Below are 25,510 nucleotides of genomic sequence, written 5' to 3'. Positions count from 1 at the left end.
AATGTCCTCATAATATAATGAAACAGACGTGTACGTGCCTCCCGCACGCCTAAACAATTGACCTCATATTTCAACCCGATTTCAGAAAGTGCGGGGAACGGGAATTTCTGTCTTTCAGAGCGTATACTTAAGCACGCACTACAAATTTCTGCATTCTACATTTCTCTCCTTTTCTCCTTCTCCTCCCTCTTCCTTCCTTCCCTCTCCACACACACTCGCTATTCTTTTCCTCACTGAGCCTGTGACAAACGATGGATCTTGTTCACACCTGAAAGAGCATTTTTATTGCCATCTTTCAAAATCTTTGGCTTGTGTTGAGGGCTATCAAAACCCTGGTGAGTTTTTACAGCTAGGATCTGATGAATGGTGTGTATATTTATTTTAAAAGAAAAACATGTTCTTCTTTCTCTTGGTGGAAAATATGTTATTTGTTCATTGTTTCGGGGAATATTTTATGAAACAAAATCTGTTTAGCTTATTAACTAATTAAAGTAAACATTCCTGAAATGTCATGACAGGGTATTATTTTTAAAACCAATTGCTTTGTCATTTAGCTACCTATATTCAACCAGCATAAATATATATAGCCTATATATCGGACGGACGATAATATTTGTTATAGGCCTAATTAGTTAATTTCAATTGCATAGGGCTATGATCAAAAAGTTAAACTGAGATGCTAGAGACAGAAATGTTATTTTGATTATTAAAAACAATTGTAATTCTTAAATATAGGCTACCTGTGACGGTGAATTCTAATGAATACTCTATTATTATACTCGTAATTTCATCAATTCTAAATCACCTCTAACAAGTGAATTTTCTCATTAATTTCCTCAAACGTCAAACAGGCTAGTTAACATTAATTAACGAATATTTGCTTTAATAATCTTGTTATGGAATGAACGTGTTTGCAAATGTTAGCAGAATTAGGTGAAATGAGAATTTGTGTGTCGACGGCGGTTTGTCCAATGGATACTGTCGAATCTTAAAACTTGAATGTTATAGTATATTATAAGACTCGATTATAATACTTCATAGCTTAAAACAATGTGTGTGTTTTTTAATTAAAATAGCTCTATAGATTAGCTTATAATGATAAGGCTAATTATTAAATTTGGTTTCATTACTTAAAAATATGTAGCCTAGTTGTTACAATTAGATGTAAACTAGACATGCAACCTGTTACTTGCTCCTCTCTAGTGAGCTACATTCGCGTAAGTTTCATGTAATAATTACATAATTTATTTACTGAACCTGCCACTAACATCATAACATATCCAGAAATCAGTCACTAATGCACTAATGGTTGTTGCTGGAAGATGCATGTTCTTTCATATCCAGGTAAATACAATAACATTTTCTACAATCACCGTTCTATTCAGATCCAGACCCTTATGACACACACTAGGGCTAGTCTGTGTAATGGAGATAAATATTTTGGCGCAATGTGATCTACTAAAACAGATCCCACATGAGTAATTTGTCACATTATCCTTTACATTTGGACCCATGTTCTTGACTAACACTTTCTTATTTAAAGCGACATGCTTATAATTGGATATCAGCAGAACAGGCAGCTTTAATGCAAAATCAAACGCTTAGTCCAAAAGTATCTTGGGAATAACTAACGAATATACAAAAACAATGTAAAACAATTCGGAGCCAAATATAGAACAACAGCGCTACATACAAGTCACATAATGCCAATTAAGAAAAAAGATAATGAAAACAATAAAGTTAAAGGAACATTGTAGGAGCAAAACAAAATGGCAAATAAGGTTCAAGCTAATAGGTGGAGAACTACTGCTACTAATATAACTCTTAATTAGTATTAGGAAACATGTCCGTTTGTTATATTATTTTTAAATATTAGTTTATAATTCCTTTTTCATTAAATCACGTTTTCTATTTGACGGTGAAGGCTGGTTGATTTTAAAAGTGGTTTGAATGTGCAGATCCTTGTATAAATTCGGCTCCTGCACCTGTTATACGAACTAATTATGTCTTCTAAAACTGTGTCGGTTTCCAGTTGTTGGTTCAATTGTTGTGGTGAGAGACATAGTTCAGAATTTAAAGGGTATGAAGCAAAAAAGATAAATCGCTTTCGAGGCATACGAATCAGGAAGCTTATGTCCTACCGCATCAAATATGTGTGAATGTGAGGGAGTGTGTGAAGGAAAGAAAAGGCGGGCTTAAGGAAAAACCAAACCACAATTTGCCCTCCTTCTCTGTGTGTCTAGTTGAGGAGAAACTCTGAAGCGCAAGTGCTTTGCAAAACTTTTAACGCTGACATTAAGCTGTGCACATACAAAAAAGAAGGAAGAAACGCTTTACATGATTGTAGTCTGACGATTTTGACTGTCATCAAGACAAGTCTGCATTGCTGAACTGTTTTTATTAGTCCACGATTTTGTTCTGGTGTAGGTCTGTGTGCGCAATGATGGCCACCTACCCAGGCCCCGAAGATAACGGCATGATACTCATGGACACTACCTCGAGCTCAGCGGAGAAAGACCGAACGAAAGAGGAAACTCCACCCGAGAGGGGACCGGACAAATCCGACCCGACCCAGAAACCACCGTACTCCTACGTGGCGTTAATCGCAATGGCAATCCGCGAGAGCTCGGAGAAGCGTCTCACGCTGTCCGGTATCTACCAGTACATCATCAGTAAGTTTCCTTTCTACGAGAAGAACAAAAAAGGATGGCAGAACAGCATCCGACACAACCTGTCACTCAACGAATGCTTCATCAAGGTGCCTCGGGAGGGCGGCGGTGAGCGAAAGGGCAACTACTGGACCCTGGACCCGGCATGCGAGGATATGTTCGAAAAGGGCAACTACCGGCGAAGGCGACGCATGAAGAGACCGTTCAGGCCTCCACCGACCCATTTCCAGCCTGGCAAATCTCTCTTCGGCGGTGACGGGTACGGTTACCTCTCCACGCCCAAATATCTGCAGTCAGGCTTTATCAATAACTCATGGTCTCCTGCGCCTATGCCATATACCTCCTGTCAGATAAGCAGTGGGAACGTAAGTCCCGTTAACATGAAAAGTTTGTCCGCGCCGTCCTCGTACAATCCGTACTCGCGCGTGCAGAGCACAGGTCTCCCGGGCATGGTGAACACTTACAACGGCATGAGCCACCATCATCTCCACCATCACACGCACCCCCATGCGCTCCCGCACGCTCAGCAGTTGAGCCCCGCCACAGCTGCACCCCCTCCGGTGTCCACCGGTAACGGGACAGGGCTGCAGTTTGCTTGCTCGCGCCAACCCGCAGAACTCTCCATGATGCACTGCTCGTACTGGGACCACGAGAGCAAACACTCCGCACTACACGCGCGGATTGATATATAGCTCGGGCTTTACGAGACCATCAAGATACTTGCTAAAAGACAATAAAACAAGGTCCATCGATTTCAAAAAAACACGTAAAGACATTTCATAATTTTCTGCTGATTTAAGACTGATAAGAAGGAAAAACTTTTACTGGAGCCTCAAATTGTGGAAGCACGGCGTATAAACCTGCCTGATGCAGGGACTAAAGATCACTTTTTCCTTCACAGGAGACTCGATTACATTTATGTTCTGAATGTGTATAAATGTTCAATCAGATGAGAGGATGGCCAGCTGATTGAAGGTATAATCATCATGGAATTACAATTCATGTTTACCTGAATCCATTGTGTCAGTACCTCTGGAGTGAAGTATTGGGTTCTAAACCCTTTTCTATTTTATTTTTCTATTTGCTTTTGAATGTTTAAGGATACAGTGGAGCTCTGGGCAGGTAGACAAACCGAAGCGTATACACCTGTGTTTTGGCCTCTTGTTTCAGTGTTTAAGGGTCTCATATAAGGGGCCAGGGCACGTGACTGCCAGTTTGGATTTTTGTACTTTGTAAAAAAAGAAAAAGAAGAAGAAAAGTAAATAATTTTAATGTATATCACACATTGGGGCCATGTTTAACTAGCACTTTTCAATCTTTTTTTCTCTTTTTTAATAGGTCTAGTTTTTATTCTTTAATAAAAACATTGTGAATTTAACACTGGTTTTGGATTTTATAATTTATACGGCATAATTCAGCATTTACTATGATTATTATTATTATTATTACAATATTATTATAATTATTACTAGGCCATTATTATTATATAACAAGCTGATATGTTCTGAAGTACAACTGTTTAGCCAACTACAGTTCTGACCTTTCACTAATTATTTAATCTTTGTTGTAACCTGCTTTATGTTTATACAGGCGTGTAATTTAGAGTTTAATAGTTATACGAGATAAGTTACTGTAAGAATGAATTTCCTAATAGAACTATACAAATTTCTCTGCCTGAAGTCGTTCGTGTAATGTAGCATATAAACTATTAGTGATTCCAAAGCCTATAAAAACGAGTGCGAGTACGTAAAGCAAAATGAAGCCTGCAGATGAGGAAAAATTGCGTAATCTGCGGGGACAAATTACTTTGCTTAAGTTGTAAATATTTAGCCCTGTCGAATCAATGTCATACGCTACAAAAATAGCGAAATATTGTGTTTATGTTATTAAAAATATTGACGCATGTGGTGTCGACAATTAATAATTTTAACATAGGCCTATTTTAAACATTTCATGAATATTTTCGAATTGTGTCGTTTTTTTGTCGTGTCTATAAAAACACCTTTCATGTATATACTAGAAGTACACGACTGTTGTAATATACAATAAAGTGAATATGCTCATCTAAAAAAATTTGGCAAAACCACGATAATCGAAACGGATTAGTTTACAATTGTTACTAAAGCCTCATATTACTAAAGAAAATGCATGCTTTTGCACTATTTAATTTTACATAACATAAAGAAAAGTCTACGCAAACAAAATAACTCCTTTTGATAGGCCTAACTGTCATTTAATAACATTAGCTAAACATCTGACATAATATCTAATGTTTATTAAATTATAGTTAATCTAGATTTTAAATAATTAGACATGCAATGAAACTTTGATAAATAGATTTTACAATGATGTTTCTTAATGATTAATTGATTAGAGTTATTATAAAATGTTAACCGACTTCCTCTGTTCGTGAAACCTAAGGCTGGAACTGACTTCGTCATTCCGTGTTTCTGGAAAACATGTTTTGTAGGCTATACTAAAGTTAAGTAAACCGTTTTAAAGTTCCCGGTTTAAATCAAATTATTTATACTTTTTTACTATATTCGTTAAATTAATGATAAAGGCCAAACTCAATTTTAGCTTGGATAAGAATTTGTAGGACTGCGCGAATATATGGACATATAGGCTACATTGATAAACCCCTAGATACACAATTTACTTCACCTTTACCAACAAGAACAACAGTTGAAAAAGTAAAAAAACAACAACAACAACAACAAAAAAAAAAAAAAAAAACATTAACTATTATATTGAGATGGTGGTACACAATGTTGTTCGTTGTTTGAACATCCTGTAATGACTGTTTTTAGTTTTCATGTCTCCTCACCCTCATCCGCCAGCCACTACAGTCATTTTCAGGTGCCAGGTGTGTATCACATAATATGCCCGCATGCAGGATGCTCAGGGCCAGTGGGAGTAGGTGGGCCCCCTTTAAAGGTATCTATATAGGCTATTTTGTGTGTCCCCAAAAAGCGCATCGGGGAATGTTATCAGGAAAAAGAAAAAAAAAACTTTGCGCCTCCTTAAACTTTTTTTTGACGGGGTAGATCACAGGTGTATCCTCAAAACAGTTCATCTACGGGACAAAGATCATGTATAATACATTTTAACAAAAGTTCCTTATAATTATTTGAGAATAATAGTAATCTACTTGTCTTTGCTATATTTGCAATATTTTAGAAACCAATTGTTATCCATTCATAGTAGTAATAGTAGGCCTACTAATAATACAACAACAACAAAAACAAACGCTGTCTGTTAACAAAGTGCTGAATTATAAATCCATTGTCAATCGGCCTCATTGGGGCTTATACTTTTTTGCTTAACGTTATAAATATACATTTAAAAAAATGTCATTTTATTATTTTTTGTATTCAACCAACTGTTTTACATAAACAAGCCTATATTCTTGGGATTATTTTTGTTCAGATTATAGGTCTAGCCTACTTTTACACAATTAGGCTACTGCTTGATTGATATCTACGTTTCCCAAAAGCATCGTAAGCCTTAGCAAATAAAACAATCTTAGGGCTGTTTGTCAAAAGCAACGAAGCAAAGAAGTCTAAAGTGCATCGTAAGAACACGGGCACGTGCAGCCACCTGCTGGATAACTGCTAAATTACATGTAAACTTAATTATGACTGTATTACATGACAAAATGAGAAAACATTAATTAATTAATATTGCATTTACGTTTATTTAAACAATAATGAAATAAATAAATTAAAATAAATTAAAAAACAAATTTACACTGTTTACCCATTTGTGTGGACGAATTTACAAACCAACTTTATACACATGAAATTCAGTGAGAGTGAAATATTTAAGGGGGAAAATATTTTGCACTCTGCAGTCCGATAAAAAACCGGGGGAAACATAAATCTCAACAAAGCAGCAGGCCTAAGCGTGTAGCCTAATAGATAGTTAAGCACAAATTGATTGATAGCCTATTTAATATCTTATCGAATTGAAAAACCTTTAAACCTTTCCTACTAAGGAAATTACACGCTGGCCTATTTATACCTTTATACAAAAAAATCGCGTGATTACCATTTCAGTTGCATACAAACAATGCTGCTACTTTGTAGCAACTATCCACTCAAATCATACTTTATTTATTATATATAGGCTATATTAATTATAATGTTAAATTATATTAAGTGAAAGTAAATAAGACATTAATAAAAGTATGTCACCCTGTTTCGATGTAATTGTGTGGTTGTGTTAGGGTATAGGTTGAATGAGCCAGCCCCTGCTGTCCTTGCGTGTGGAGGTAAGCCGGTGTTGCTAATTAATTTTCTGGTGGAGCAGGGTGGGATTGTTGGAGTGGAGCAGGCAGTAACTGCGTCAAAAGTTAAGAAACGCTTTTTTGGCGAGAAAAAAGGCGATGAACGACTTGAACGTCATATAATTCGATTCAGATTTAAAATAAAATTTTGGATGTTTTCATTGTGGCTAAACTGGCTGGCTCATCAAAAGTGTAATAAATTGTGTGAGCGTGATCATTTTTTCTCAGAAATTTCGTTTGAAATTCGGGAGGTTTTGCATACTCCACCTCTGAGTGAATGCTAAATTACTAGGTCGTGGGTTGATTAACATCTAACAAAATCAATAGGGTCAAATTATTCTTACATATTTGAACAAACAGAATTTGACAGCATTGCGCACAAAGGCGCATCATCAAAAGGCGCACGCAGAGTTTGAGCTTGCGTTAATCCTTGAGATTTTGCGCCCACGTTTCACGAACAGGATTATGACTGTCGTAAGGTTTCCTGCTGGCTGACCTGGCTGATCTGGTGTCACAGCACAGGCCGTCGGTTTCCCAGTTCTCGGTACACAATTGAATTCCCAAGGTTTTTGGGAAAGGTTTAAACTGGGCAGCAGTGGATTTCACGAGCGCCCTCGCGCACACCGCCCCGAGCCTATTGAAAAGGAGAGAGGGGTCAGCTGTATTTGCTATACACAGGAAAAAAGCCAAAGATTTGATTTGCACAAAATCCGGCGATTGTTATAAAGCACATGACTTTTGTCCAAATCCAAAATAATTTGGTCAGTGGAGATGAGTGGTTTCATGTTATCATTTTCCTCTTTTTACATTTGGGCATGGAGTGAAGATTCACCCTACGTGATGTTTTCTGTTATTAGCTTTGATGAACAATAGACGACAGCAAATAATCTTCTCTATGCCAGAATTATTATTGGGATGTATTATGATATGCCACAGTGGTTTACAAATGGGAAATGTACACACGAGTTTGTATGGGTGACCTCTTCCCCCTAGAAAGAACATGTAGATGTCCATAATGAGGTTCAAAAATGGTCAGCTAAAAATAAATGATGTGTCATTTTCCTTTAGAAGATAATGAAAACAAGATATTCTTGCTAAATCATGCAAGGACCTCTCAATGACCTCGGGTGGCCAATGTCCCTTACAACAGTATGTCAACACAAGATTTTCAACCAATCAATCAATCTTGGTTTTATATGAACAATGACATTTAAATTTAAAAAGTGCTAATACAGACAAGTTGCAGATAATCAATACCTTCGGGTTGATCACAGCATTAATGTGTTTTAGTCTTTCAGTTACAATTAGTTTAAGGGGAAACACTGCAGGCAAAAACACAGTTTTTTCATGCACCTGTCAAGTTTGAGATTTTGGTCTTTCAAAGTGTTTTTTCAGTGGGAACAAAACATCCAAAAGACACTGTTAAGTGTTTCTTTTATAGCACCTTATCTATTTGTCAGTAGATTTCAATTACAATACATGTTACAATATATTACATAATATACAATATTTTTTACAATACAAGGCCGTTTTCTCAAAATGAGTTTTTTCTCTTACACTGAGCCATTAATATCCACTTCAGTAGCACTTACACACACCAAACTTTACATTTTTATTCCTGTCTATATCCTGAAGGTTTTTACAGAGGGATTTGTTCATATAAAATTAGCTTGATTTTATACATTTTATTCCCCCAAAAAAGCCTGTTCTAAGTATTTTCTAAATTATGGAGTGACAAAATATATAATTCCTTCTGTAAAAACATTTGACTCTAATATGTCAAAAAAATTAAACAAGTTTTGAACATGACTTTATCCAGTGTTTAGATTTTTGTACTAGAAATGTGTGCCAATTAGCACATATTTCATTAAATAAGGCCTCATTTGCGTATTAAAACATACCATTTTAAAGAACTTGTAATACAATGTTTGCAATTATCCATGCAATCAATCAACTGAGTAAGTAATGTGATAACTATTAGTTTTTTTTTTTACCCTAGTCACCTGCAGTGTCTCTCCTTAATAATTAAATGACTTGACACAATTCAGAATTAGTCTTATGAAAAGAAGGATTATGATACTACTAACCTTCAACATTTCCTACCCAACATCACATCAGTTTCAAAGTCTTTTATTTTGAAGTTTGTCATAATCATATTCCCTGTTTTATTATAATAATTATTTATAATAATAATTCTCTCATGTGATTGTGTCATGTGCTTTGCTTAATGTGTCTTGTTCTGACTGGTTTACTGTCTATTACTTTTAGGTGTGTCTTATGTCATTAGTCCTTGTGTGTATACAGTATGCTCTCATGCTTCCTTTAGACTCTTGCCTAGATTGTTTGCATATATAGTCAAGTTTTGTTCAAGTCTAGTTCTCACATTCAAGAGTTTCTGAACTACAGCTCCTGCTGAGGTAGCGTTGTCCGCTCCAACTTCTCCCATGGTGTTGGGTGATGACGTCCACTCCTGAATGCTCTATGCTCCTTGTCACTACCAGAGGTGGGTAGTAACGAATTACATTTACTTCGTTACATTTACTTGAGTACATTTTTGGGGTAACTAGTACTTTTAGAGTATATTTAAAGATAGGTACTTTAACTCTTACTCAAGTGCATTTATATTGAATAAACTTTACTTTTACTTCGCTACATTTGAAGCCGTTCCTCCGTTACTGACAACATGTCATTGGCATTTTCATTTCATGCCTGATAAAACTATGTTAATGCTGCTTTGTGTACAGCTGTTACTATGGAAACCGTAATATTTCAGCACTCCTAAAGCGCCCCCGCGTGACAGAGAATCAATTTTTCATTTCAAATACATTTTTTTTCAGCTGTTTATGGTCAAATGATTGCAATTATCGACCCTTGTTTTTATGCAGCAAACACAGAGTTGTAAATGTAAAAAGTTAAGGTGCCTTCTAAAAATCTAAACAAGTACAGTAATATTTATGTTTTAAATAAATATAATAAATTATATACTCAATTTATCCCTTTTAATGGTATAAAGGATGAAATGCCATAGTGTAAGATATTTTGTTTTTGTGTGAAACTGTATCTGAATTATAAATCATGCCATTTTATGGCTTAATATTCTACTTTACATTGTCCAAACCCATTGCTGTTTATTTTACTTGTGCAGATCTTAAAAAGGGTCATGAATTGCTTTAAATTAATATTTAAAAATTCTGCAGAAACACTAAATGAAATAAATATAATTAAATAAAATTCCTTCCTTGATATTTGCTTGTATTTGTGTATTAAAAACATTTTTGATTAGACTCCTATCTGATTTTTTATATTTAAAAAAATTGGTCTTTTTTTATTTGGGCTAGTTAAATTAATTTTTGGCTACCAAAATCTGAAGAGTACCTGCCCGAAGGTCTACCAGAGATTTTGAAATTTTGCGAGCCCTGTATATATATGTGTGTGTGTGTGTGTGTGTGTGTGTGTGTGTGTGTGTGTGTGTGTGTGTGTGTGTGTGTGTGTGTTTTTGTGACATATCAGGACACAAATTTGTGTAATAACATGGGTATGACATAGGTATTACAAGGAGAGGGTGACTTATGAGGACATTGCCCATGTCCCCACTTTTCAAAAGGCTTATAAATCATACAGAATACGTTTTTTTGAGAATGTAAAGATATGCACAGTCTCCTGTGAGGGCTAGGTTTAGGTGTAGGGTGATAGCAAATATCGTTTGTACAGTATAAAAACCATTACGTCTATGGAATGTCCCCACAATTCACAAAAACAAACATGTGTGTGTGTGTGTGTGTGTGTGTGTGTGTGTATTTATATATACTTTACTTCAGCCTATGTTTTCAAGGAGAGGTGTGTGGAAGCTTTCCAAATAGTTTGAAATTCAGGGTTTTCACTTCATATCAATCAGATCAGAAGTAACTAGTAACTAGCTACTTGAGTACTTTTTCCATCAGATACTTTTTTACTCTTACTCAAGTAACTATTAAGATTGTTACTTTTACTCTTACTTGAGTAAATATTTCCATAAGTACTTGTACTTTTACTTGAGTACAGATTTTGGGTACCCACCTCTGGTCACTACCAAGGAAGCACAAACTTTCTGTGGTCCCTGTCATGGCCACCTAATCATCCATGGTCATCACTTCCACTACTCCATGGCCCAGGCCTGCTTCTGCTCCATGGTCCAGGTTATTTTGAAGTTTGTCATAGTCATATTTCCTGTTTTGTCATGTGCTCCCTTTGCTATGTGTGTGTTGTTGTGATTGGTTCATTGTCTTGATTACTTTCAGGTGTGTCTTAAGTCTTTAGTCCTACTGTGTATTAACCTTAATGTTTTTAGTCCAGTGGTAAGCATGTTCAGTCATAGCGAGGCACAGTTGTGCAGAGTTCGGCTCCAACCCTGAAAAAAAAACCTGCCTATCCACCTTTTTCTACCCGTAAAAGTGGGCACGGACATTTGTAAATTTTATGGCTTCCGGTCTCATCCACGTCCAGCTATTTTTAGCTGCTTGATATTGTAAATTGTTGTGTAGTACCATATTATTTTAATGTATTGTTTTAATTATGACTGTTTGTAGTGCAAACTACCATTTACTGCATTGTAATTCGTTGTTATTCTTCTCACTATTTCCCAATAGCGGCTAATGAACCGGAAGTCTCATCCATAGACTTACTTCTGTGTTAAAGAAAAAGGAGGATAGCCTTCGTAATCCTGAAGACATTTAATTTGCTCTTTGGGACTAAAATTGCCTACCCTTGTTTTAGTCTCTTTAGTGTCTTGTCTAACTTTGTTTGTGTAACCTGCTGTTAGTGAGTTTGTCAAGTCTGTTTACAGTGTATAGTCACGTTCTACTCAAGTGTAGTTCTCACAAGTGGTCATGCTTATGTTATGTTTTAGTTCTGTTTATTATTGTATCATTCTTATAATTTATCAATAAAACTGCACTTGGATTCACATTCGGATCGCCTTAGTGGACTGTTACATTTCATGATTTTGAATCGGTAAACTTTGTGCTAACAGAACATTTTCTAACTGACTTTTACAACTCTTATTATTGAGTGGTTCAACCCCCTAGTGGACTACAAAATGCAACAATAAAAAAATCTATAATAGCAAACATTAAAATATTCTGGGTGTGTCGGCTGAATATTGATTGGAAGATGACATGCTTTATTTCATCTTATACCTTTCTCTTCTGATAGTCATTTTATTCCTGTCAAGTTGCTCCAAACCTAAACATAAAAATATATTTTGAAGAATGTAGGTAACCAGACAGTTGCTGGTCCCCACTGACGCCCATAAAACAAACAAACAAACATAAACACGGAAGTCAATGGGGACCAGAAACTGTTTGGTTACCTACATTTTAAAAAAATAATCTATCCCTTTAAATAAAGCCATGGAAGTCTTTTAATAGCTTCCATCTACCCACTTTTACCACCTTAGCGCAGACCTTTCTGCAATTGATATCTTTAAGTTTTTAAATCTAATTCAGAAGCAAAAAAAAATGCTCTTTCAAACAATGACATACCTCTTGCCCAAGGTTCACAATTAAAAAAAAAATATTATATTATGTTACCTGTAATTATACGCCTAGGCATGGGGGCTCCTTTCAAGTGTCATGTGTGTTTAGTTACAGCTGATAAGATTAGGAGTTAGGCTGATTTGGATCCCGTTAACGGAATGTTTAATGAAATAAGAAAGGAATGAGTGAATAATGGAAGCATGCTGCTTGTGGGTCCTCCCATTTAATATCAACCATTGTGTGTCACATTTTAACCTAAAACATTCACATAAAATGCACCTTGCATACATTAACAACTCAGTTGCAAATAATAATACATCTCATCATTCCCTAAACAAATACCAAACACATTCCTTCATGAATATACAACCTCACACACACACACACACACACACACACACACATGTTGGGTTTACATGTTTTATGGGGACATTCCATAGGCGTAATGGTTTTTATACTGTACAAACCGTACTTTCTATCGCCCTACACCTACCCTACACCTAAACCTAGCCCTCACAGGAGATTATGCATACTTTTACTTCATCAAAAAAACTCATTGTGCATGATTTATAAGCCTGTTTCCTCATGGGGACCTGAGAAATGTCCCCACAAGGTCAAAATCTACTGGTATTCCTATCCTTGTGGGGACATTTGGTCCCCACAACGTGATGAATACCAGGTACACACACACACACACACACACACACACACACACACAGTTCCACATGTATGGAGTCATCTGTGGGATGACTGAAATAGAGTTTGCGCTTTGAAACCTGATCTCCTCCAGCAGTCCTATTTCTGCCTCTGCTCACCGCAGGAATGACTGGAGAATGTTTTAGGATGGTTTGAAAATGCTTATCAGGAAATTTAGATCTGATCATTTTTAACTGAAACATGACCAACAGTAAGTGTATCAGTAAGGCAGTCGCTGGACTTAAATGAATGCTGCACCAGAACCACCATGATAACCAGTATGGATCTTACTGTAAGCTATGAAGACCTTAACTGGCCCAAATACCTGAAAAGTATAATGAAAATGTCTCCCCAAGTCTTCTAATGAGAAAATATAAAAGAAAGCTAAAAAATTTTGATCCTGTAAAATTAAAAATGTGAAAAAGTAGTTTTTGAATACTGGCAATGACTTAATAACGTCATTTCATTGTGAAAATTGTACAAAAATCCAAAGACCAAATAATTTTTCAAAATAAACGTTTAAATTTTTTTTTTTTTTTTTTTGTCCTAATCCTTTCAATGCTGGTAATGGTGACCTATAGCCAGATATATATATATATTATTTTCAGAATTTATTTTTTTCATAGGTGTTTTTCCTATACTTTTAATTAGCCTAATTATTGCACTGTTGTTAGGGTTAAACAGAATGTCCGTAAACTTAATTTAAAATGACCAGTACCTTTTCCGTTTTTCTGCAGATTTTTTTCTTTTTTTTTTCTTTTATTCTTATTCTGTCAGATGGTCAATATGCTAAGAACTGAATGAATGGTAATTGAGGCTGTCATTTTGCCATTAAATATCAGTTGCCTATTCACAGAAAAAATAAAGCTAGACAGGTTTAGAACAACGGAAGGGTGATAGAAAGACGTGTTTTCCAGTCTAAAATGACACTGATATACAGTAGAATCAAAACCCTTCATCAAAGTTGTCCAAAAAACAAAACAATACCTGTTCTTGTCTTAGGACACCTTTCATGAACTTATTTTCATCCACTTCAAATGTTGACTACTGTATATATATACACTTATACTTATATACACTCACACATAGACTAGTCATTAGTTGGGTGGTGTCAGCATTTGACCACTGGAGTTACTAAAATCATTTCAGGTTTAAGAAGTGTTTCAAGATTGCATCAGCTGCTGATGAACACATTCATTTTTATTTGAAATATCACTCAGCAGGTTATTCAACCATGTATTATTATTAAAAGGCTTTTGTCTTTCAAACTCATTAAAATGCACAAATTCTCGCTATTTCTTATTTGCAGATACGTTTTGTCATCTTTTTGTCTTCTGAACCTCTTTCACCTAATATAATTACTTTAAAGGGGTGGTCAATCAGCAATTCTGTAAAAGACTATATCTCCCTTTGCATTGAACTGCAGATGTTTTTTATGCTCAAACAACAACACACTAACTAAAGATAAAAAAGTGAAATAATAATCAATAAACCCTTTAAGTACCCCTGAGATTTTAAAATAATATTTTAATAATTAGGTATCACATTTGCATGTTCACAGTTGACACTGGTTAGTCATATGGCGTGCAGGTAAACGTAAAACATTTCTTCTTTTTTAGTAATTGATTATTATTTTAAAATTAATTAAAATTTTAATTTGACATTTTTATGATTTAATTACTTGTTAGCCTTTCATTAAACTCACAAAACCCCTGCAGTTCCTTTACGAACCCCAGTTTGGGAAACTTGATGTAATATAATGTTTAATGCACTTCATGTTGTTGATTACAATGAAAAGAATATATTTTCTCACTCTTTGTCTTTTTAGATCATTATGGTACTAGGTTATCCATTTTAAATCAATGTGATAAACGAGTTAGGTCTAAAAGTAATTAAAAATTAATCTGATTATATTACCTAAAATGTGTAATGTAATAGATTACGTTACTGACAAAAAATTATGTCATGTAATTTGGAATCAGTAACGGATTACAATTTGTAAGTAATCTACCCAGCTATGTGTGTGTGTGTGTGTGTGTGTGTGTGTGTGTGTGTGGTGTGTGTGTGTGTGTGTGTGTGTGTGTGTGTGTGTGTGTGTGTGTGTGTGTGTGTGTGTGTGTGTGTGTGTACCTGGTATTCATCACGTTGTGGGGACCAAATGTCCCCACAAGGATAGGAATACCAGTAGATTTTGACCTTGTGGGGACATTTCTCAGGTCCCCATGAGGAAACAGGCTTATAAATCATGCGCAATGAGTTTTTTTGATTAAGTAAAAGTGTGCACAATCTCCTGTGAGGGCTAGGTTTAGGTGTAGGGTAGGTGTAGGGCAATAGAAAGTACGGTTTGTACAGTATAAAAACCATTACGCCTATGGAATGTCCCCATAAAACATGTAAACCAGTGTGTGTGTGTGTGTGTGTGTGTGTGTGTGTGTGTGTGTGTGTGTGTGTGTGTGTGTGTGTGTGTATGTATATATATATATATATATATATATATATATATATATATATATATATATATATATCTTGGGCTGGAAAACACGTCTGTCATTCATCCTTCTGTTGTTCTAAACCTGTGAAGCTTATCCGCTATCACCACTAGACGTCAGCAAATTCCAAAGAACTACACACAGATGTCAAGCGTAACAGGTCCTTTTTCAGGAACTAAATATGGAAGAAAATATTATGGATAAAAAAACTCGCTCGTTAATACACTCGAGTGAAATTTTGGTTTAGTTTTCTAATTTATCCATAAATCCCCTGCTCATCATCATTATTATTATTAGCTATTATTTACAAAGTACACTTTATGAGTTAAAAGGGCCCCATTAAATAAGACTGGAAAACAAACAACCAAAACAGTTAAAATCATAGTGAACTAACAACACAAAGCGTGTTGTTAAGGAAAAAAAGTGGAGCAGTTATCCAGTGCACCCTCATCCCAGTGGAATGCGTTAGTGAAGAGAGAGTCACGCAGTTCACCGGGCCTAGTCTGCGTGGAGATATTTATACGACATTTAAAACATTCCCGACTGCGTAAACTGTTATCGCATTACATTCTGTCTATTTCCGGGTGAAATCACGGCTCAGAAGTTCGAGTGTTTGGGGACTGTTGACAAAATAGCGGTTGCGTGTGGAAAGGGAGGGTGTACAGAGCAAACAAGGGAAAAAAATCGAGCGATCGCTCGCTTGTTTCTCTCAGCCTGCCGAAAGAAGCAGGAAGCGGACCAGAGCTGTTCACCTGCACCGTGTCGAATGAAAGCCTGCATTGGACATTTGAAGGGGAAGATCGCTCAGCTTTTGTCTTCTCACTGTGATTTAAACCTGACCGGTGTTTGGAGTTCAACCCGAGACGCGGACAGTTAACTTTTAACATTTAGTTTCCGCGAATTCTACAGAGCTGGCGTCGGACATTCCATTCCAGTTGGAATAATCAGTTCTGAAGGTGAGCGTTTGGCACCGTTTAATGTTTTATGTTCGGCAATGTGTGTATTGCTTTGAGTTGCGTAGATTTTGTTACATTTTGTTACGATCTTGGCCGACGGCTTCTCTGGTCTTAGGCGCTGCCAGCCTCTACGTTATTTGTTTGTTAATCATTTGCAGTTGAATAAATGGGATGGTACGCTAGACGGCAAAAATGACACATTAGTTGGGAAGTATTTTAGTGCTTCAAATCGATTAATTATTACTGACGTCTTATTATTGACGTCTTATTCTATCTAAAAGTTTTAGACTTTGGAACTTATGAAATGCTCTGAATTCCATTTTTAAGTTATGGGTATCAAACCGAGGTGCTTGACTTTCACTGTCGGTTGTAGATATGGAATTGATTTATGGGGTTATATCCGATGTTGGCATTCATTTGATTAATAGTGATTGCTTGCTTTATTAAACAGAGATCTTGGAGTAATAAAGTTAGGAATCACAATTTTATTATCACACAAACAATAGATCGTAATGAATCGATCTATTGCGACCATTCGTTAAAAGGTTGGATGACCCTATTACACCCTGTTACAAGATTAGCCTACCGGTGTTCTGAAATATTCGGTGTCTGAGATTTTCTGTGACACTAGGCGGAGCTAACATGAATATTCATGAGTTTCCCGTTCACGAGTTTCGTCTTAAAGTTGCACTCAAATATTAGTGCTCCTGATTAAAAAAATACAGCTTTCTGTAACGTAATTTCAAAAGTTGGTCCTGCTCAGTCTGTTAATAAATATCATATATTTTTGATATTAAGCTGTTTTCCTAAGTCAATAAAATTGGCTCTTCCTCATCCCAGTAAAATGATGCAGAGGCATCAATCCGGGCCTTTGTATGCGCAAAATAGGCTATACTCTCAATATATTAAACTTTAATAAACTTTAAATTCTCAAACATTTCGTCTTTATTCTTGTAATATTCTGGCTTTATTATCGTAATATTTCAACTTTATTTTTGTGGTATTTGGACTTTATTCTCATAATATTTTGACTTTACTTTATAGTATTTCAACTTTATTCTCATAATATTTCGACTTTATTTTGTAGTATTTGGACTTTATTCTCGTAATATTTCGACTTTATTCTTGTAATATTTTGACTTTTATTCTCGTAGTATTTCAACTTTATTCTTGTAATATTTCGACTTTATTTTCGTAGTATTTCGACTTCATTCTCGTAGTACGTTGTCTTTATTCTCGAAATGTTACGACCTTCATTTGTTGTGTTCGTAATCTTAGATTTTTTTTTACGTGGCACTAAAACACTGTCCTATAAATGCCTGTTGACTCATTAGTTAGATCATGTCCTTAAATTAAATAATAATAAATTATATTAAATCAAACTTACAGCACACAGTCTACAAATTAAATCAACAATCTAAAGGAATAAAAAAAACTTACATTAGTTTGACGCTGAAATTAAATTAATTTAACGAAAACAGTTTATATGGTCCAAGGAGCACTAAAAATTTTAGTGGCGCTTTAACATGAAACAGGAGACTCATGAATATTCATGTTAGCTCCGCCCAGTGTCACAGAAAATCTCAGGCACCGAATATTTCAGAACACCGGACAATCCATAAAACGTGGGTTTATAGGACAGGGAGGCACGACATCGGCTGTGTGTCGTAGACGGATGCGATGCCATAATACTGGACTAAATTATGACTCAAACGCCACACAGACATGAGTAATAAAGCCTGAGCACACTCAGCCTCAGGGCACGCCCACAGGCCGTTCACCAACCTGCTGATGCATATTGCACATAAAGCTGAAAAGCACTTTCTGGATCTCGCAATCCGTTCTAGACCATTCAGAACTTGGTATTCTTGAATTTACTTCCTGAAAGTAACCACTAAAGAGACTCTCCAGGTCCGGTCATCAACTTGTCAAATCAAGATTAATCAAGAATGTCTTAAATTTGACTTCATTCTCAAGTTGGTTGTGGTTAAATCAGTGTCCCATTAGTTATTCTTATTTAGATATGAGAAAATTCTGATTTCATGGAATTCAATATAAGGGTGGAATTGGAAAATTGAAAAACATTTTTTTTAAACAAAATATTAATAAAAAATATAAAAAAAATTAAAAGTATCATATGATGTAAAGAATATATATTACTAAGTTTTAGTTTTTTATGCACACTATTAAATGGTCTATATATATATATATGTCCTTCTCAAAAAATTAGCATATTGTGATAAAGTTCATTATTTTCTGTAATGTACTGATAAACATTAGACTTTCATATATTTTAGATTCATTACACACAACTGAAGTAGTTCAAGCCTTTTATTGTTTTAATATTGATGATATTGGCATACAGCTCATGAAAACCCAAAATTCCTATCTCAAAAAATTAGCATATTTCATCCGACCAATAAAAGAATAGTGTTTTTAATACAAAAAAGTCAACTTTCAAATAATTATGTTCAGTTATGCACTCAATACTTGGTCGGGAATCCTTTTGCAGAAATGACTGCTTCAATGCGGCGTGGCATGGAGGCAATCAGCCTGTGGCACTGCTGAGGTGTTATGGAGGCCCAGGATGCTTCGATAGCGGCCTTAAGCTCATCCAGAGTGTTGGGTCTTGCGTCTCTCAACTTTCTCTTCACAATATCCCACAGATTCTCTATGGGGTTCAGGTCAAGAGAGTTGGCAGGCCAATTGAGCACAGTAATACCATGGTCAGTAAACCATTTACCAGTGGTTTTGGCACTGTGAGCAGGTGCCAGGTCGTGCTGAAAAATGAAATCTTCATCTCCATAAAGCTTTTCAGCAGATGGAAGCATGAAGTGCTCAAAAATCTCCTGATAGCTAGCTGCATTGACCATGCCCTTGATAAAACACAGTGGACCAACACCAGCAGCTGACATGGCACCCCAGACCATCACTGACTGTGGGTACTTGACACTGGACTTAAGGCATTTTGGCATTTCCCTCTCCCCAGTCTTCCTCCAGACTCTGGCACCTTGATTTCCGAATGACAACAGTCCAGTGCTGCTTCTCTGTAGCCCAGGTCAGGCGCTTCTGCCGCTGTTTCTGGTTCAAAAGTGGCTTGACCTGGGGAATGCGGCACCTGTAGCCCATTTCCTGCACACGCCTGTACACGGTGGCTTTGGATGTTTCTACTCCAGACTTAGTCCACTGCTTCCGCAGGTCCCCCAAGGTCTGGAATCGGTCCTTCTCCACAATCTTCCTCAAGGTCCGGTCACCTCTTCTCATTGTGCAGCGTTTTCTGCCACACTTTTCCTTCCCACAGACTTCCCACTGAGGTGCCTTGATACAGCACTCTGGGAACAGCCTATTCGTTCAGAAATTTCTTTCTGTGTCTTACCCTCTTGCTTGAGGGTGTCAATGATGGCCTTCTGGACAGCAGTCAGGTCGGCAGTCTTACCCATGATTGCGGTTTTGAGTAATGAACCAGGCTGGGAGTTTTTAAAAGCCTCAGAAATCTTTTGCAGGTGTTTAGAGTTAATTAGTTGATTCAGATGATTAGGTTAATAGCTCGTTTAGAGAACCTTTTCATGATATCATGATGATTTTTTGAGATAGGAATTTTGGGTTTTCATGAGCTGTATGCCAAAATCATCAATATTAAAACAATAAAAGGCTTGAACTACTTCAGTTGTGTGTAATGAATCTATAATATATGAAAGTCTAATGTTTATCAGTACATTACAGAAAATAATGAACTTCATCACAATATGCTAATTTTTTTAGAAGGACCTGTATATATATTACACCTTTGTGTAGATTTGTTAGCTGATGAGAGTGAAAACCTAAAACAAATGTTCAGAAAACAAAATAAACTTCTGAATTAAAATGTTGGTATCATTTTGAATGAACTATTCCATTAAGACCATCCTTTTATAAATCTAAAGTGGCCATGGTAACTGTAATATGTTCCAAAGTAACACTGTTATTGTTACTTCAATAAAACTTTTTATTGAAGAATTACGCACTTCTCAAATGGAACTATGTGGCATTCTGGATTCTGGAAGCTACGTTTGAATGAGATTCCTTATTCATTTCTAGAATTTATTTATTTATTTTTATTATAGCAATTCCTGGATTGACTCTTTTGGCAGACATAATGATTACAACAGTGAATTTTGCCTTGTTACTTTATTGGTCTCAGAATGAAAGGAAATACAGGACTGGAATTTGACGTGTGGAAAAACATGGAAGTTTCAAACTAATTAAATTACCACAAGATGATTGTAAACCTGCAACTGAATGTTATGACAATAATTTAGAGCTAAAATGAACATAAACAATCCCGGACTGAGGCTTATTTGTGTGTGTGTGTGTGTGTGTGTGTGTGTGTGTGTCTGTCACTCTGAACCATCATAACCCATAAGTTATAAAACATGGAAGGTCCTCTTCAGGCAGATAGTATATTAATGTATGTATATGTGTGTTTTTGTGAGTTGAGCTCCCTGGCCCTCACCCAACTACATGTGACAAGAGCTTCAGAGAGACTTTGGTGGCAGACTGTGATGTCATCAGTCAGGGGACACAAACACTTTGGGATGCCCACACACACTCGCTCACAGTCAGAAGAGAGGTCACTGTGGTGACAGGGGCCATGAATGGGCTGATTCTCTCAGTCATGTGAGAGCACAGTGTATGTGTTTGTTTTAGCGGTGCAGGAAAACATTTTTCCTTAGAAATGGGGATGAACACACACACATGCACACCCCCAGGGTGAATGTATGGTATAAAGAACAGATTATGTATGGGAAAGTCAGTTAGCATTGAGAGTTACATCTTTCACTTCATAATCTTTTAGAAATAAATTATGCTGTTTTTTAATGTCAATAAAATAGACCAATTTACTGTCTTATGGCAAGTTTGTGGTCATATTGCACATGCTATAAATGCTATAAACTATCAGATATAAAAAGAGGTAACAAAGGTCATAAAAGTGTAGCTGGCAAATCCAAAACAATGGATCAGAGAAAATGAATTATTTATTTGCGATTGTATTTTTTTAATAGCACATTTAGCACATTAAAGCTAAAGTAAAATTAAATGCAACCAACATTTTGTTGTGAAACATACTGTCCAATTATGTTTTTAAATGATACAAGAAGTGGGCTTATACAGTAAATGGGCAAGGTTCACTTCCCTTAAAGGTTACGACTTTGTCAACATGCAATAGATTTGAAAAATAAGCATTTCTATTGGATTGCATCAGGGTGTTCTCAACAGCCATAAAGCCTTGTGTGCCACTGGTGTTTCAGGAGAGAGTTTTCCACAACTGCAAACTCATTCAGGTCTGGCCTAGTGCATTCATCTATTTTTTTTTTATTTATTATTATTATTATTTTTAATCTGTTTCAGTGAGAGCGTGTGGTTAAGCCTCTGTAGATTTATTCAGCACATGGTTGCGGCTACCAGGTAGACTAAAATGGATCGTAATGACCTGTTTGTTTAATTTTTTTTTTTTTGTGTGTGTGTGTAGCTGCTACCTTTAATTGCAACTTTGTAGTCATTTGTTGAATAAAATATAACCTCATTTCTGTCATTAAAAATCTCAGAATATTTTATCATGGTAATTGTCTTGGCGTTAATGTAGATTATTGCTGCTGCTGCAAGCAACTTGCTACTGCCAATGCATACAGTAATATAGTGCTTAACGCAGCAGTATTAAGACATACTGCTGCTGCACAAATAGCATATAAAATAACCCGTAGCAGATCTATACAGGTGGAGCTGGGGAAGGTGGAGGGTTTCAGAGGAACTCTGAAAGCGTGCTGCAAAATGCTCAAATGGATGTTAACCAGCCATTTAAAGCAGAAGTTCACTTACAGAACAAAAATTTACAGATAATTTACTCACCTCCTTGTCATCCAAGATGTTCATGTCTTTCTTTTTCCAGTTGTGAAGAAATTGTTTTTTGAGGAAAACATTTCAGGATTTCTCTCCATATAATGGACTTCTATGGTGCCCACGAGTTTGAACTTCCAAAATGCAGTTTAAATGCAGCTTCAAAGGGCTTTAAACGATCTCAGCCAAGGAAGAAGTATAGAAAAGTATAGAAAAAACAATTTCTGTACTTTTTATTCTTAAATGCTTGTTTGATCTTCTTTGCACGTTCACTTGGTTGGTACTTCTGCTGTGATGTAGGACGATTTTAAAGTTGCAGGAGAAAATGAGATGGGAGTTTTTTGACCTACCCTAACTGTCTTGAACCGGAATTCACAGAGTACACGCAAAGCTAGACAAGACGAGCATTTAAGGTTAAAAAGTATATCAATTTTCAATTGATTATTTTGCTAAATAAGACCCTTCTTCCTCAGCTGGGATCATTTAGAGCCACTTGAAGCTGCATTTAAACTGCATTTTGAAAATTCAAACTCACAGGCAACATAAAAGTCCACTATATGGAGAGAAATCCTAAAATGTTTTCCTTAAAAAACATAATTTCTTTACGACTGCAGAAAGATAGACATGGATGACAAGGGAGTGTGTAAATTATCTGTAAATGTTTGTTCTGGAAGTGAACTTCTCCTTTAAGTGTAAAGCAGTAAGCTCATTGGCTGGGTAAGCAACATGAACCAATCAGCTTGTGGCAAGTTGTTTAATGCTGTGAATATCATCAGTTCCATTAAAAAACCTGTGCCATCTAGTTTTTTGTAGGCCTTACATATATCTTATTTTAACAAATAGCATAATTTTTTAAGCTTGTGGAAAGTTTTTTAAAAGGTTTTTACTCAAATGATACAAGTGCCTAAAGGTGGTTAATAGGAAAAAATCATGGGTTTGCTTTCATTTGACATGTTTGTGGCCATAATTTGATCAATTAGTGTCAGGACAGTCAGTGATTACAAGCCATCTGCACTCATTTCCTGTGGAACCCCAGCTGGGATGCATGATTGACAGTTTTAATTGAGTCTCGCTTTCTTACATATGCGGCCTCACATTTGCACGGTTGTCTCTTCTGTTTTTGCACTTACATAATAGCTGATTTGCATTCTCATCTGCAAGCCTGATTGCCATGCATATACATACTCACACACCTGTATGCACACCTGAACAGAACTCCAAGCGTGCCCGCACTTGGAATTCTACAATTCTCTGCATACGAGTCAGGACATGCTAAAGAATTCAGTATCGAGAAGCAGGAAAGGAGGGAGTGAAACATACCTAGAGGAAGAGATGGAAGAGAGGTAGAGAAAATAATGGAGGGAAAGTGTGTTAAAGCAAATGAATTATTAATTCCCAAATGTGAATCTTTTTTAATATATGTAAACAGATGTTTATATTTAGTCTGAAATGCTTTTGGAAGCGATTACAAGCGTGCATGTTTTGAATGTGCCTTTGGAGGGAGAGGCTGAACTTTAACTTGATTGAGTAAAAAAAAAAAAAAATTGAAAGTGTGCCAATATTTCACGTAAGTTCACATACAGACTTACCTTGCTATTTAAAGCCCTCTTTAAATGAGCCAAACCCCAATTTTTAAGCATTATAGTGTAACACATTCTTATGTATTAAGAAAACATATTGATTTAAATCAAGTTAAAAATAAACTAATTACTACTTACTTGATTTCTCCCCTCACCTTGACCCTCATGCCTCTGTTAAAGATAAAGAAATTGTTCACAAAAAATTCTAGTGACTTTAATGAATACCAACATCTATGAAACGAAAGTCTAAAATCTATCCTTTTTTCCAATAAACATTTATGGGATTAATGTTAGATTAATTGAGCATTACAGTCCTACCTACTTTGCCCTGCAATTTCTCTGTCTGTTAGTTCCTGCTTGTCAGATTACCGTACATGCATTAAGTGCTGAATACATGAAACAAATTTGGTTCAGTGGTGGATCACTACTTGATCCAGTGTCAAATCTGAGTCATCATGCAAAACCCAATAATGACCTCTGATGAAGACCTGACATAATTGCACAGACACACAGATTTCTATTTCTCGAGAGCCCTAAATGAAAAGGTGTGACAGCTGTTTTCGCATTCACACTGTATCTTTCTTTCTCTCTTGTGTGTGTGTGTGTGTGAGAGAGAGAGTGGTGAATTTAGAATTTGTGATGTCTTTCCTTTCCGTCTGTCAGTTCTTGCATAATATTCTCATGTAGACGCATATCACTGCTTTCAGACATGCACATACTGTACAGTTAGTTGTAGAGGAAGAGTGAGGCACACTTGTGTGCTCCACCCACAGCTAAACTGGGACCTTTGTTCAGTCAGACCTCAGTAGGTAACTGATTAACGTCTTTTTTAGTGTGTGCGTGTGTTTATTGAAATTTTGCCACCGTGGCACAGCACTGAAAGGGCAGATGCACAATGGACTCTAAATTTAGAGGTTAAAGGAATAGTTAACCCAAACATTAAAGCATATGTATATAAAACCTACTTTAATTTAACTAGTTGTTCCAGAGAAGTAAATACAACAAAATCATAGTAGAACAAAATCATGGGCTGTCAAGCTCCAAAATGGGGGAACAAAGCGTATCATAAAAAGCGTATCTGAAGCCATGCAATACCTTTGTGTAAGAAATAAAAATGAAATTGACCCTAATCTTTTCATCAAGTAGGCTGTTCCCATCACAGCTGGCACACTGGAAAAATGTATGAAATTTAAAATGGTGTGGATATTTTGTACTGAGCTATAATTTATGTGGGAAGTGTGGGAGTACAGTGTGGCAGTGATTTTTTTTCATTTATTTTATATAAAGTTGTGGCTACTGGCTACACATGTTATTGTACAAATCTTTTTTGGCCACGTCAGTATTACCTGTTTTGTCAAAACACATTTGACGTCATAATCACAAACGTACTACATGAAAACTTTACAACCTGTTTGTGGTTCTTTTCTCTGTGTTTAGAGAGACTT

General features: G+C 36.1%; 2 protein-coding genes across 3 annotated transcripts in view; both read left to right on the top strand.

Annotated features, from left to right (window-relative positions):
* Window positions 1–2,252: 2,252 nt before the first annotated feature.
* On the top strand, window positions 2,253–4,001 carry foxl2a (forkhead box L2a). The gene has a single exon (XM_073817709.1). It carries the CDS (start codon window positions 2,441–2,443, stop codon window positions 3,359–3,361), a length of 921 nt encoding a protein of 306 aa, XP_073673810.1. The 5' UTR covers window positions 2,253–2,440; the 3' UTR covers window positions 3,362–4,001.
* Window positions 4,002–16,211: 12,210 nt separating this feature from the next.
* Window positions 16,212–25,510, top strand: part of pik3cb (phosphatidylinositol-4,5-bisphosphate 3-kinase, catalytic subunit beta) — a 53,625-nt gene continuing 44,326 nt past the window's right edge. For both annotated transcript variants that reach the window (XM_073817618.1, XM_073817617.1), the window contains exon 1: window positions 16,212–16,611. The gene's annotated coding sequence lies outside the window, so the exon portion shown is untranslated. The remainder of the gene's footprint in view (window positions 16,612–25,510) is intronic.

Source organism: Garra rufa, chromosome 14 (assembly GCF_049309525.1).
Source record: "Garra rufa chromosome 14, GarRuf1.0, whole genome shotgun sequence".
Classification (NCBI taxonomy): domain Eukaryota; kingdom Metazoa; phylum Chordata; class Actinopteri; order Cypriniformes; family Cyprinidae; genus Garra; species Garra rufa.
The sequence above is the reverse complement of the archived record's forward strand: the minus strand, read 5'-3'. Positions and strand labels throughout refer to the sequence as shown.